The sequence below is a fragment of the Orcinus orca genome, chromosome 13, assembly GCF_937001465.1.
Source record: "Orcinus orca chromosome 13, mOrcOrc1.1, whole genome shotgun sequence".
NCBI lineage: Eukaryota > Metazoa > Chordata > Mammalia > Artiodactyla > Delphinidae > Orcinus > Orcinus orca.
Window position 1 is genome coordinate 71,672,655 of NC_064571.1, and position 13,509 is coordinate 71,686,163.

The 13,509-nt window shown below is 48.5% G+C and overlaps 2 protein-coding genes across 6 annotated transcripts in view; both read left to right on the forward strand.

The window, feature by feature from the left end:
* DTNB (dystrobrevin beta) overlaps positions 1-13,509 on the forward strand; it is a 608,309-nt gene that overhangs the window by 127,955 nt on the left and 466,845 nt on the right. The window lies entirely within an intron of this gene.
* KIF3C (kinesin family member 3C) overlaps positions 1-13,509 on the forward strand; it is a 39,834-nt gene that overhangs the window by 10,286 nt on the left and 16,039 nt on the right. For all 5 annotated transcript variants that reach the window (XM_033425091.2, XM_033425092.2, XM_049695718.1 and 2 more), the window contains one exon: positions 12,922-13,023. In XM_033425091.2, the coding sequence (XP_033280982.1) occupies positions 12,922-13,023 (102 nt within the window). The remainder of the gene's footprint in view (positions 1-12,921; positions 13,024-13,509) is intronic.

Here is a 13,509-nt window from a genome sequence, read left to right on the forward strand (position 1 = left end):
AAGCCCCGGAACACTTTTTAATGACTGTTTTCATTTTGAGCGTAAGTTTTTGAGGGCTCGGGCTGGATGATTTCTAAAGCTTTGATTCTAGGTCTTTAGAGGGAAAGAAGAGTATGTGTGTAGGGGAGGCCAGGGCTGCAGATGAGACACTATGCAGGCTGGAACTGACGGGGGAACGGGAAGAGGTAGAAACAACAGCACTGCTTGTTGATCCCCAAGTAAGTAGGTCTGGAGGGAGGGGGCGGGGTGCTGCTTGGCTAGAGCCCAACTCTCTCTGTGGTGGGTATGGGAAAGAGACCCTGCAGAAGCTGCCCCCAAAGCCAGAGGGATGAGGTCACTACAGAGAGTACAGACCGCACTGAATTTTTACTGTCTATTTGTGGGCCCCTCTTCTTCCTCCCATTTCTCAGCATTGGCATTAACCATAAACAGTTATGCAAGAGGTGTTTCAAGCCCGAGAAACAACAATAATTGCAAGAATAATGCCATTTACTTAACACTTGCCACGAGCCAAGCCCTATACCATATATGGTATACAAATTATCTCATGTAATCCCTACAAGCACCTTCCATGAAAGGTGTTATTACTGTTCCCATTTTATACATGAGAAAACTGAGGATTTATGACTTGCCCAAGGCCTTAACGGTTTGTATATGGCAAATCTAGTTGAGCCCAGGTTGGTTTGACACAAACTTGGATCCTCTTTTATGCTTAAAGAATCAGGAACATTGGGCTGGGAACTGGTTGCTGGGGAGGTGGTGAAAAATGACAGGAGCTGGTGTAAACGTGTTGAGTTGAAGGTGACAAGAGTCCCGTAGGCAGCAGGAGGTGGAGCAGGGGAGTTTAGAAGCAAGCACAGGACTGGAAGTGGAGTTTGGGGGCTCATCTGTAGAAGAGGGCTCAAATGAGCCCCGGCCCTCTGTTCTGGGCGCTCTCTCCCTTTATGTAAGTGACTCCCAAATCCAGGTCTCCTGTCCAGGCCTTTGCTGACCTTTTTTTGTAGAGTGCTGTTTTCGGAGCATGGATATCAGAGTCAGGCAGGCCTGAGTTTAGTGATTTACTAGTTCTGAGACCTCGGTTTCCTCATCTATAAAATGGGATAGTAACAGTACCTATGTCATAGTTCTATTGAGAGGATGATAATCGACATTAAAGCACTTTGCATAGTTCCTGGCATGTAAGTGTTCGTAAATAATAACTTTATTACTGTTATCTTCGACTGCTTAATGGATGTTTTCACTTGACTACCTTCCTGATATGTTAAACACATCACATTTTCGTCTGGCATTCAAGGCCTACCAGAGTCTGGCTGTAATATATGTCATCAATCTCGCCTGCCTAAGCAAGAGATAAGAGAACCTAACAGCCAACTCGTCTACCCCATACTTTGAACTCAGGATGTACCTCACTGCCCTTCTGCTGATTGCACTGTTTTTGTATCCTCGATTATCCTGGTAACCAGGGAGTGGGAGTTACGGGAGCAGGTTAAGCTCAATGTAAAGAACTTCTTAATAGTTAGAATTGATCTACTTCTAGAGATAATGGGCTCCAATCCCTGGAAGCGTCCGAGGAGAAACTGAATGTCACAGTTGCTCTAAAGGGATTCAGGTACCAGAAAAGCCATTGAACTAGGTGATCTTTAAAGTCCCCTCCTCTTCAAAGTCCTTAATTGTTAAAAGTAGTATTTTTTAAGGCAAAATATAAAATGTTCAGTTCATCTTTTTGAAAATTAAGGTGACAGGATTTAAATGTTAATGAAGGAGATCAACCAATAATAGAGATATTTCCAGCTCTCTATCATGGCCAATTAGAGAAAGACAATGAGAAGCAGAAAATAGAAGAAAATAGGAGGAAAGACAGGAAAGAAGTAGAGGGGGACAGTGAAGAGGGGAAAGAGAAATGGAGTCACAGAGTCGGGAAGAAAGAAGGAGAGAGAGTGCGTAAGGGGTGGACAGCAGTGTTTCTGGGGAGAAGAAACCCCAACTGGGAGAGAAAATGCTCTGGAGGAGAGAGTGAAATAGTATCGTTCCACTCTCCTTATCTTAAGGTTAGTCTCCACATAGGGCTGTGTCCAGTCTCTAGAGACTCCCCAATAATCTGGGGAGCGTCTACGATCCCAAAACTGGCCTGGTTCCTTCCACGTGTCCCCAAGGACACCAGCCCCATGCCAGACACTCTGAGACTTACAGGGCCGGGTCGTCACGGAACTGTGTGCACCCGCACCTCCATCCCAGCTGAGTCCTCCATGACCCTTAAGAGAAGAAGCCTCACCATAGCAAGTGACCAGAGCTCCAGGCTGGGTCTGGTATCTAGGTCAGAGTCCATGGCCTCTTGGCACTGTTGGGAGCAGTAACTTTCATTCCTTCGTCTCCCTGGTGGGTGTGGTCAGTTAACAGAATTTCCATGAGCTGGGGGCATTTGGTAATATAAAGGTTGGACCAGCAGGAAGCGTTTAAGACTAATACATTTGCATCAGAGGTTCTGGGATTCAAGTTATGTTGGGGCTCAGCAGGCCTTTTGGTCCAGTGTTGGGTGTCTCTTGCTGTGTGTTGGCTGGCGGAGTGTATTATCATATTGCCCTTAGTCATCTCCAGCCCCCGGATAGCGCGCAAGATTGGATGAAGTGGCTGTGATAATGTTCTCATTGTGCTCTGAGGACTAGGAGGAAGGGCCTGGAATTCAGTGGGAGAAGGGTACCCCCTCCCATCTGTGCCCTGCCAGCCTGCTGTCCCTAGCCAGTCTGGGGCACTTCTGGGGCCAGCTGGGCCTGAGAGCTGCTGAATCAGGTAGCCTGAGTAGATAAGAAAATGGTCTCGCTTCCCACCAATCCAGCCCTTCAGCCATGGGAGCTGCACAAGGCAGACTCCTGTGCTCAGAGCTTATAGGGCACCTGTACCGGTGCTTTGGAGTATATCTAGAATTTTTAATACCCTGAGGAATTCCTGGGCATTAAATCCTGGTCAGACTAAAGACTTACTTTCTAGTTGTCTCCTTTTCCTCTCAGATGTACTTAACGGAGGGGTGCCAGGCCCTGGGTTGAACTGTTTCTGCGGTGGTAGGTAATGGACCTGCAGGCTTTCTCCTTTCTTCAAGTGAGCCAGCAGAATAATAATAACAACAACAACTGGAATAATAACGGTAGCTACCATTTCTTTAGTGCATGTTTAATGCCAGGTACTCGCCCTACTCTCGCATTGTTTGATTCAGTCTTCACAACAGCACCATGAGGTAGTAGTGTTTTAATCTCCATGTGACAAATGAGGATACTCAGGCACAGTAACAACGAGGGAACCATCCAAGGTCACATGCCTGTGAAGTGTTAGCACCAGCATATGAGCCTATGTCTGCTTGACTCCAAAGCCCACGATCTTCCCCTCCACACTGTCTCACCAACTCAGAAAGGAAGGCTCCATGCCAGATCCCTGGCGGGTGGGCCCCAGTGGGAGCACTTGTCTGCTGAGATGCTTGACTCAACTCTGTCCTTCCACATGATGCAAACCCCCAGCCTCTGACCTCAGCCTAGAGCCGTTCGTTCATATAATCGACAAGTCTTTTTTAACACTATGACCAAGAATACAAATCAGTAGATAGGGTTAACTTTGTCTTGAAATTGTTTAAGTTTCTGGAATGAATCACAAGAACTCACCAGTAATGGTTATCTCTAGGGATTTTAATAGGAAGGGGGCTTTTATTTTTCACTTTATAGTGTTTTTACAACAAGCATATATTACTTTGTTAATTAAACAAAAACAAATCTAGAATTTTTAAAGGAGAGAAATATATAAAAGAAATGTGTTAATACATGGTTGGAAGATTGGCTTAAATGAGTAATTGAGGGGAATCCAGAGTTGATAATAATTCTTAGTGATACCCAATTATTGGTAATCCTGTGACTTTGGACAAGTCACTTCCCCTCCCAGGGACTGTAAGAAATGATCAGTAGATGATTCCTTGCTTTCTGTACCATTTGCCTGTTCATCTTGGAAGCAGCGGGTCAGGAGCCCAGGGTGAGAGACAGCCTGGATGAGGGGCAGTGAGGGCTGGAGAGGAATGACCAAGCACTACCTGGAAGCTGGAGGCTGAATGACCCGGGATCTGTAAAACACTGAATCTGCACTTTATGGATCCTTAGGTCTTATCCATTGCTGGCTCTGTTGCGTTCTGTTGTCTGGCTGGGTTTGCATCCCTGGTGCTGGAGAGAAACCCTTTAGCACAACACAAATAAGTGAGGGAAGTAGGGGAGAAAGACAAGGTAAGGATCAGATCTGAAGCGCTCATGGTTTTCTTACTCAAGTAGATGGGCTGATTTTTTTCTTCCTGCTTGTCTCCAGGGTGGACTGAAGCATTTCTGGGCATCTGTACCCTGTCCAGGGCAAGGCTGGAAGTAGAGTCCAGCTTACCTCACTCCCCAGCCAATATGTTTCCTGATCTCTAATTGTTCCTTCTTCTTGATGAGAGAATTACTAGCATTTGAAAGACCATTTATGTAGTTTTTTGAGCCATCCAAGGAGACTCAAGGCAGGAAACTCGGATGCGGTTTCCTGATTTATGTTCCCCAAGGCAGAGAACCACTGAAAATAGCACTATTCTTCCCCTCACCATTGTCTCTTTCATTTCTTCTTCCCTTACTGCTGGTTCCTTGAGATCTATAACCAGTGGCCACAAAAGGAGAAACAGGTCTGTGATGGTAGGCATGGCCGTATTTCCTAAGAGGTGGGAGCCAGGATTGTTGCAGTAGTTATTTTGTTTTGCTCTTTGTGATGAGTGGTGGGTAAATGTCAATCAGGTACTGGAACAGCAAGTAACCACTGACATTTGATTGTACATTATCATTTACCAGGTAGTTCCACATCTGTTATGCAACTCACCATTCTTACCCAAAGCCTGCAAGGTTAGTGGGTATTTGCCCCATTTTACAGATGAGAAAACTGAAGTCCAGGAGCTGATGCCCTGGATTTCTTAGCAAATAGGATGGTAGAGTGTGTACCAGGATTCAAGTTCTCTGACTGTCATGCCCAGTGCCCTTTACATCTTTCCACCATGGAACTTGTGAGGTGGCCCTTCCCATGAGCATTCGGGTTTCAACCTCTCTGGGGGACCCTAGTATTACTGGCGACCTCCCCACACACACGCAGTTAAGAGCTCTATCCCGCTTATCTCAGAGGCCCCTATAAGAACTTCACACAGGCAGAAGCATCTTCAGCAGAACCCTGCCTGTTTCATCTGGAAGAGAAAGAAATGGTGCCCTGAGCTTTCCTGATGGTTCCTGAGTTGGCAAAGGTGCTAAGACCAAATGTTGCTTTTCTCCAAGGCACCTTTCTGCCTGAACCCAGGAGAAAGCTGTGGACCAAGAAAAAGGAGCCTGGGCTTGGAATTAGGAAGCTGATGTTTAAATACTACTTCTGCCGCTTACTGGCTCCATAACCTCAAGCAAGTCACTTCACCTGTCTGAGCCTTAGTTTCCTTTTATGTCAAACGGGGATCACACTCGTTATCTCATAAGGTTCTTGTGATGATGAAATAGGAAGATTAATGCAAAAAGGACCTAGCCCAGCCACAGGCACATGGCAAGTTGCATCTGAGACTCCTGTCTCCTGCAGAATGTCATAGATTAGCTGGCAGTGGCAGCGCAGAGCCTGTTTGGCTTCTCTGTAAAATCATCCTTGATGATATCTCCTCAGAAGGGTGGCTGTCTGGGCCTGGCTGTCTCCATTCTGGCTTTCGAGATCAGCACTTAATGAGTGCTGGGGTCTCCTTCCTCCTCCTGATTTTGCACTACAGTTGCTCCTGGAATGGGAAAAGGTGAGCCTCTGAATATCCCAAGCTGTATCTGCAAGCTGACATGGTCCCTGTGGTGATGTTGGCTGTTAATTGTCACAGCAGCTGACCTGCCTCTCATACCTGGAATCGAGGACCCTAATCGAGTTGGGAAATTATTTGGAGAGTGCATAGTCAATATAGGAGCAGACACACATACCGATTCCATAATTATGAGACTCCAGGCTTAGAATTCTCCATCTCTGGGCCTCAGTTTTGTCATCTGTAAAGCAAAGGGGGTTGGGGTGATTCCCTGAGGTCACCTTAGTTATCCGGTGATTCGTTTCCCTCTTGCAAGAGTCAGACCGTGTCCTTGGAGCTCCCAGCCCTGTCTTTTCCACCCCACAGCCTCTGCTGGCCTTTTAGTTACAATGGACATATTTAGAACCAGTAGAACCAAACCCAGTCCTGTCCACAGGCCCCACCCACCTGGACTCTTTTGCCCTGAGACATCACAAGGGCAGCATTAACTGGGGCAGCTAAGAGCTCTAGGGAACTTTTCCTGGGGACTAGAAACCCCATGTTCTGCTTAGTACCCTCCCAGTCTGAAGTGGGCCCAGGGATTTGAGGCATCCCTGTCCCTCCCTGCCCTCCTTAGGTGATTAAAGTTAAAGACAGAGATCTCTGAGGAAAAGGAGGAGACGGCCACTGGTATCCTCCAAGAAATGGGGAAAAGCGAGAGCAAAAAAGCTGTTTCTAAGCAAAGAACTGCAGCCATGCATGACATATTTCAGAGCGGGGGGATGAAACAGGCAGCAATGAACTGAGACTGGGGAGAAGCGGGCACTGAGGCCCTGCACCTGGATTGGGGCCCACCCCCAGATTTCGTGCCAGGACCAGCCCCGTCTTCTAGCACAAGGCAGGTTCTGTCAGGCAGGCTTGGCTGACAGCGTGGGCTGGGCCGGTGGGCAAGACTTGGCGAGAAACCGATAAGGCACATTCGGTTGTCATTTAAATCACATGTGTGTCGGGGCAAGGCTAGGCAGAGAAGCATAGGGGCAGTGGACGAATGGAATGGGGTGATACAGGCAGTCAGGCATCGTCCAGGAACTCTCTTCATGGAGCCCAGGGCCTGGCCAGAAGGAGACATCCTGAAGCGAGATTTCCAGGTCCAAGGAGGAGGTTTAACACGAAGCCTGATGAGCAAGAATCAGCACAGAAACCAGTCCCGGGAATCATGTCATGGGGGTGGCAGTGGGAGGAGGGTTGGAACTTGGAGGCCCTGGTAGTCTAGGCTGATGCATCAGATTCCGGGCCTGACTGGCAGCTGAAGTTCTGCCTGACAATGTCCAAATGGGTTTCTTGAGCTAGGTGTGGGCAGCTGGAGAAGGTGTGGGCCGAACAAACAAAGAATTGTTTTGAATCAGGTCCATCTCCACACTTTAAAATCACCAAAAAAAAAAAAAAAAAAAAAGGCATAAAGGAGCATTTTGTAAAAGGAGAGATCAGACCTTTGCAAGCCTACCGCAAAGGTATAGAGAATATAAAATAAACGGGAGGCTCAATTTTATATCTCTTATTAAGTAAAATTGAAAATCATGGTAATACTTCATGACTATGACATTGTAATAAAAATGGTTCCATTATTTATTGCTGGCAGTGGTTTAGAAAGGTAACTTGACAGTAGGTTCTAAGATATACGAAATGTTTATAACCCTTTGTCCACTCCTGAAATTTCCTTCTAAGAAAGTCTCTAAAAAAGCAAAAAATTGGGAATTCCCTGGCAGTCCAGTGGTTAGGACTCAGTGCTCTCACTGCCAAGGGCCTGGGTTCAAGCCTTGGTCGGGGAACTAAGATCCCACAAGCCACGCTGCTCGGCCAAAAAAATTATATGCACAAGAGTGTTTATTGTAAACATTAAGCAAACAACCAAAATATCTTATAATGGGGGTTAATTAAATATATTATAAATCATCCACTCTAAACATTATGCAGTCATTAAACATAATCATAAACCTTATGGAAGTAACAGGAAATTCTTGAGATATTTGATGAAATGGAAATAGCAGGACATAAACTTATACCATGTCTATAGATGTGAAAAAATGATGTGTGCATATGGAAAAATCTGGGGGAAAAAGCAATTTAATTAGCTATGAGGAGGAATACATGAATTTTTTTCCCATTTTGTTTTATTTCTGTGGTTATTTGATGTTAGTGCAATTTTTTTTTCTGAAAGCGGAGAAAGACAATAAAAGGTTAAAAATGTGTCCCCAGAATCCTTTAATGAACTGTGAGGTATTTAATCCAGTACCCCTGAGATAATACATTCCATAAATTTATTACCTTCTGTAAACAGAACTCTTTGTTCTAAAACTCAAGGTACAAGCTCTTACTCTCTGTACCAGGGATTGATTGGAAAAGCCTGGAGCTTTCCTTTTCACACCTGTTTTGATGGTATAATTTCCAGGTCCATCCTCTTAACCTTTCTTTGTCTTTGCCAACTAAAGAGTCCTATTTTTTTTTAAGTCTCTTATAATAGCCCTTGCGTGGTTTTAGCTGCCCTTCTCTGGATCTTCTCTCTCCTTCAAGTCCCCGGAGATGCAGCAAGGGACTACACACAGTACTCCAGATTCAGCTGCATCATAGTTTTATATTAGGGTAGAATGATTTTTGTGTTGTTTCCAAAAAGCCTTGGTGATGGTGCCTGGCCAGATGCTCTTAGCTTTTTTAGCTGTGGCAGCATATTAAGCCAACGTCTTCTGGGAACAACAGAGAATTACTCCCCCTCTTTTCCCTCTGTTTTGGTTTATAACTGATCGCTCACAGCTATCATTTAATGAGTAGAGCGAAGATTACTTTTTCCCAAAATGTAAAACTCTAACTGAAGCTCATCTGCCATTTTTTGGTCAGCTCACACGGCCTAGAAATTCTGCTTTTTACCACCTGCAAGAATCTGGAGGCATCTGTGAAGTTGGTATTTTACCTGTACACCCTTTCTTGCATGATTTCTGATGGAAATCAGTACCCCCATTTAACATTTGGACATTTTTTCCACCTAGAGAGGTGCCTGTTTATTTCTGTTTCCTTTCCCTCATCCCCCTCCCGTTTCTCTGTCTCCTCACCCCCTCCCCCATGTAACTTTGAGTAACCTCTGATGTAGGACCTTGCCAGGAGCATTTTAACCTCTAAAGTTCTGGCCACTGGCTTCCCCGTGGACTGAAATAATCTATTTTGTCCCTGAAAGAACTCTTGGAGATTAGTCAGACATGATTTCCTCTTGCTGGAAACATGTTGCTTTTCTTTTAGCAGGTTCTGCTTCCTAAAGCACACCACACATTGTCTGCAGTAGGAAGAGCATGGGCTTTGGAGCCAGGCAGACCTGGGTCTGGATTCTCCATTTAAACTGAACAGCTGTGATGTGACCTTGGCTGGATTACTTGACCTCTTTGAGCTTTCAGCAGAAAAGTGATGGTGTTAGTAGTATGCCACTTAAAACACGTTGCACAAGTCACCTGGGGGTCTCGGATGCTGAGTCACTAGGTCTGCATAGGGCCTGAGATTGTGCATTTCTGACAAGTTCTCAGATAATGCTGATTCTGGGGACTGCTAAAGCAGTGCTTCCCAAATTTGCACACTGGAATCCCCTGGGAACCTTTGAAAACCACCGATGCCTGGACCTCACCACCTGCCCCCTCCATTTCCAGTTTAACTGGCAGTGGGATGTAGCCTGGGCACCGAGCCTTTGAAAAGCTCCCCATGATTCTAATGTACATCTAAGTTTGAGACTCAATGCCTAAAGGGTTATTAGCAGAAGAGTGAGACACCTGGCACATAGCAGGTGCAAAGAAACGGATGGTTTTCTTTCTCTTGGTGCCTTGCCCTGTGCTTCTCTCTCCATCCTCATCCCCAGTCTTTACATCAGGTAGGAGAAGGCAGGGCATCAGCTGTCGCCCTGTGTCTTCCTTACTAGAGTCTCCTCGAGAGCATCTGGCTTGGGAGTTCTCACCGCCACTTGTGAGGGGAAGGGACCAAGATAACCCTGCCATGTGGCCTGGCACTGGGAGTTTCAAAAGCTCCCCAGGCGATTCTAATATGCAACCTATTTTGAGAACTAGTGTCTTTCTATTCGGTGGCAAAGAGTGAAGAACACTAGGGCCACATAACGTGCCAAGGGAAGTGTGAGGACTCAGGGCTGGAGCGGGCAAGTGTGTCCTCGAATGGGGGCCAGGCCAGATACCAGGTCCCCCCAAATGCCATTACAGTTAGAGGGATCAATTGTCCATGGCCTGCAGCAGTCGGGGGCTTCCTCTGTGGACAAGCAGAGCTGCTGCCTTCCTCCTTCCTCCCTCTTCACACCCAGCCCATCCCTCCTGCCAGGCTTCCCAGATGCCCAGACCCTGCTTCTCTGCCCCTTAGCCAGTGCATGTGGGTTGACCAGTTGAAGGAGAAGCTGAGGTGAAGATCCAGTTCTGCTCTGGATGAGTGAGCCCAGAGAAAGGACCTGGAAGCCCCCCTCTGAGGCTACCCCAAGGAGTCCTTTCTGTTCATCAAACATATTGAGCATTTACTGTGTGCCAGGCACTGTGCTAAGTCCCAAGACTCAGATCCGAGTAAGACATGATTCCTGACCTGAAGGAGCACACAGAGGAGACAGGATGTAAACAAATGATGGGACAATATGGGAAAACAGTAGGAAAGTGTCCTAGCTATTGAGGAGGACTAAGGGAGGAAATGTGCAGAGTTGAGGGCATCAGAGAAAACTTCCCAAGATGCTCAAGCTGTGTCTCGCAGGGGAAGTAGCCATTTTCCAGGTGGATGTGAAGCAGGGAGAGAAGCCTGGTCTTGTGAAAAGGCACAGCCCACTCAGGGGGCTGGGATTCTTTTGGCAAAGCTGGAGCACAGAGCACATGTGGGGAGTAGGTGAGACCAGCCCACGGGGCCAGTAACTGCTACAGACTTTGTGGTTCATCCTGCAAGGAATGGAGGCCCTTTCAATAGTTTGCAGCAGAGGAGAGGCATGTTCAGACTTGTGTGGTTGGCAGATCCCCTTGGGTGTCATATGGAGAGGGCTGGAAGGGGAAACTGAGGTGGGGGGAGATCCTGGCAATGATCCAGGTGAGTCATGGGGACCACAGTGAAGTGAGCCATTGTGATGAGGATGAAAAGGAGGGAAGAAGGTGAGCTGTACCCAGAAGACAGACTTGATGGGATTTAACGACTGGCCAGATGAAGGGGCTGAGTGAGCTGCAGGGCGGGGACTCAGGTGAGGTGGGTAAGGCGCCTGGGGCACACAATTTAAGGAGTCACTCATGCAAAGGGTGGACAAGTGTGACCGTGAGAGAGAAGGAGTCTGTGCTGTGGAGGTGGTGGATGGTGAGATGGTAGCCAGGAGCAGGGCCTGGGGGAGGTGCTAGTGCAGCCCTGGCTACGCTGCCTTGGGGAGGGTGCCTTGCTTGGCAACAGCTCCCTCTGAGGCTGCGTGGGGCGGCTCTGACTGGCCCTGCTTCACTCCGTGTCCTCTGTCACCCTCACACAGCCCAACCTCTGACCCCACGAAAGCAACCTTCGACCCCTGTCCTGCTCTGTCCTCCGTGACGGATGGTACAGGGACCCCCTGCTCCCCTATTCTGCCAGCACACCCTGCTTGGAGAGCCCTCAGGCAGGTCAGTGGCTCAAGGTGATTTCAACCTTCCAGGGGGCCTGGGATGAAATCAGTGGACAGCTGGCATGCCCCGGGCAGCACCCTCTGACTAGCAATAATGAAAATGCATTTTTTAAAATTAATTAATTTATTTATTTTTGGCTGCTTTGGGTCTTCGTTGCTGCGCGCGGGCTTTCTCTAGTTGCGGCGAGTGGGGGCTACTCTTCGTTGCGGTGCGCGGGCTTCTCGTTGCGGTGGCTTCTCTTGTTGCGGAGCACGGGCTCTAGGCACGTGGGCTTCAGTGGTTGCAGCACGTGGGCTCAGTAGTTGTGGCTCGCGTGCTCTAGAGCACAGGCTCAGTAGCTGTGGTGCACTGGCTTAGCTGCTCCGCGGCCTGTTGGATCCTCTTGGACCAGGGCTCGAACCCGTGTCCCCTGCGTTGGGAGGTGGATTCTTAACCACTGCGCCACCAGGGAAGTCCCTGAAAATGCATTTTAATGTAGTCACAACTTAAACAGTTTCCCCTACTCCTTTATTATTTAAGCTTCAGATTCAACCATCACCTATGGAATGTCTGTGCCAAGTGCTGGGTCGGGCTGGGGGTACTGCACACAGCGCAGGGGCTCAGTGGGGAGACTGGCGTGGAGCTCAGATCTCACCCCTGTCAACTAGCTGCATGGCCTGAGGCTAGTTCCTCTCAGTTTCTTTACTTGTTGCCTGGGGTCTCTCTGGGGGTGAGGATGGAGACACCTGGCAGGTAGCGGTAGCACTCAGCAGATGTTTGCTGTGGCTTTCCTTCCTGGAGCAGAGGCGGCTCCAGGGTTATGGACGTGAGAGGTGACAGATATCTCGGCCGAGACCTTGCAATTGGTGGGTAGAGCCCAAGCTTTTGGCAAAGCTGGAGCACAGAGCACATGTTGGGAGTAGGTGAGACTGGCCATCTCCAAAGCTCATGCTGCTTCTGGGGCCCCATGTGCCCCTTAGTGCTGCAGAGTCTTCTCCCTTTGGCTTTTCTTCTGTTTTCCAGCTGAAGATTAGAGCCTTTCCTGCTGCCTGTGTGAGAACCCCCTTCCTGAGTCAGGAGCCAGTTACCTAAAGGGCTGGGCTGCCCAGTGACTGTATCCGGTGTCTCCCCGCCTCCTAACAGCAGCTGGGTCCTGTTGCCAGGATTAGATTGCCACCGCACTCCCTTCCCAAGCGTGGTGAACCAGCCTTCCGTATATCCAAAGCAAAGCTTCCCTATCCAAAGCAAACAGAGCAGGTGCCCTGTATTCTCTGAGGGATTCCCTCTCTGTCTCACCTAATGGTCCTGCTGAGAATGGGAGGCTTGTGCTGGGGCCCAGGAGGCTGGAGGGGAAAACTTCACTCTTACTGAGGGTCATGAGGCTCCTTCTGGGACACATCTTCTGTCCCCTCCTGGAAGGACCACAAAACAGAGAAGCCAGACCTCTCAAGCTGGGGCTGCTGTGGCCCTTTGAAAAGCCCCAAAGCCCATCTCTTCACCCCTCTGTGTCTGCAGGCCATGGAGAGCAAGCTGCTCATCGGGGGCAGGAACATCATGGATCACACCAATGAACAGCAGAAGATGCTGGAACTGAAGAGGCAGGAGATTGCCGAGCAGGTAGGGCAGGGGTCTTCAGGTCCCTGGGTTGGGTGGGAGGGGGCACATAGCCTTGAGGTCGCACGGGGGTGCTTAGGGCAGTGAGCCGTCATGGGCTCAGGATCCCTGGAGTTACAGCGCTGAGAACCTAAGGTATGCTGCCCTGCATCCCGTGGGTCCACTGCCCAGGTGGTGGCTCTCCATGAGGACAGCCTCCGTAAGGCACCAGGTACTAATTCCTGGGCCTTCCACAAAGGTGTGAGTTCTTTGCCAACTGCAGGACTGTGTCCTAAATCATCAAGAACCACAGTTTGTTGGTCTTACCAATCAATTGTGATACTACATGCGAGAGGCTGAGGCAGCTGGAAAGCCAGTATCTGGACATCGGTATACGGGGTTGACACCCCTGGAATGCCCCAGCTGTTAGGGCTGAGGTCTCCTTCTGTGGGGGGCAGTGCCTTGGCAAAAGCGTGGCCGTATGAGCTGAGAAGGTTCAGAGAGGCTCCA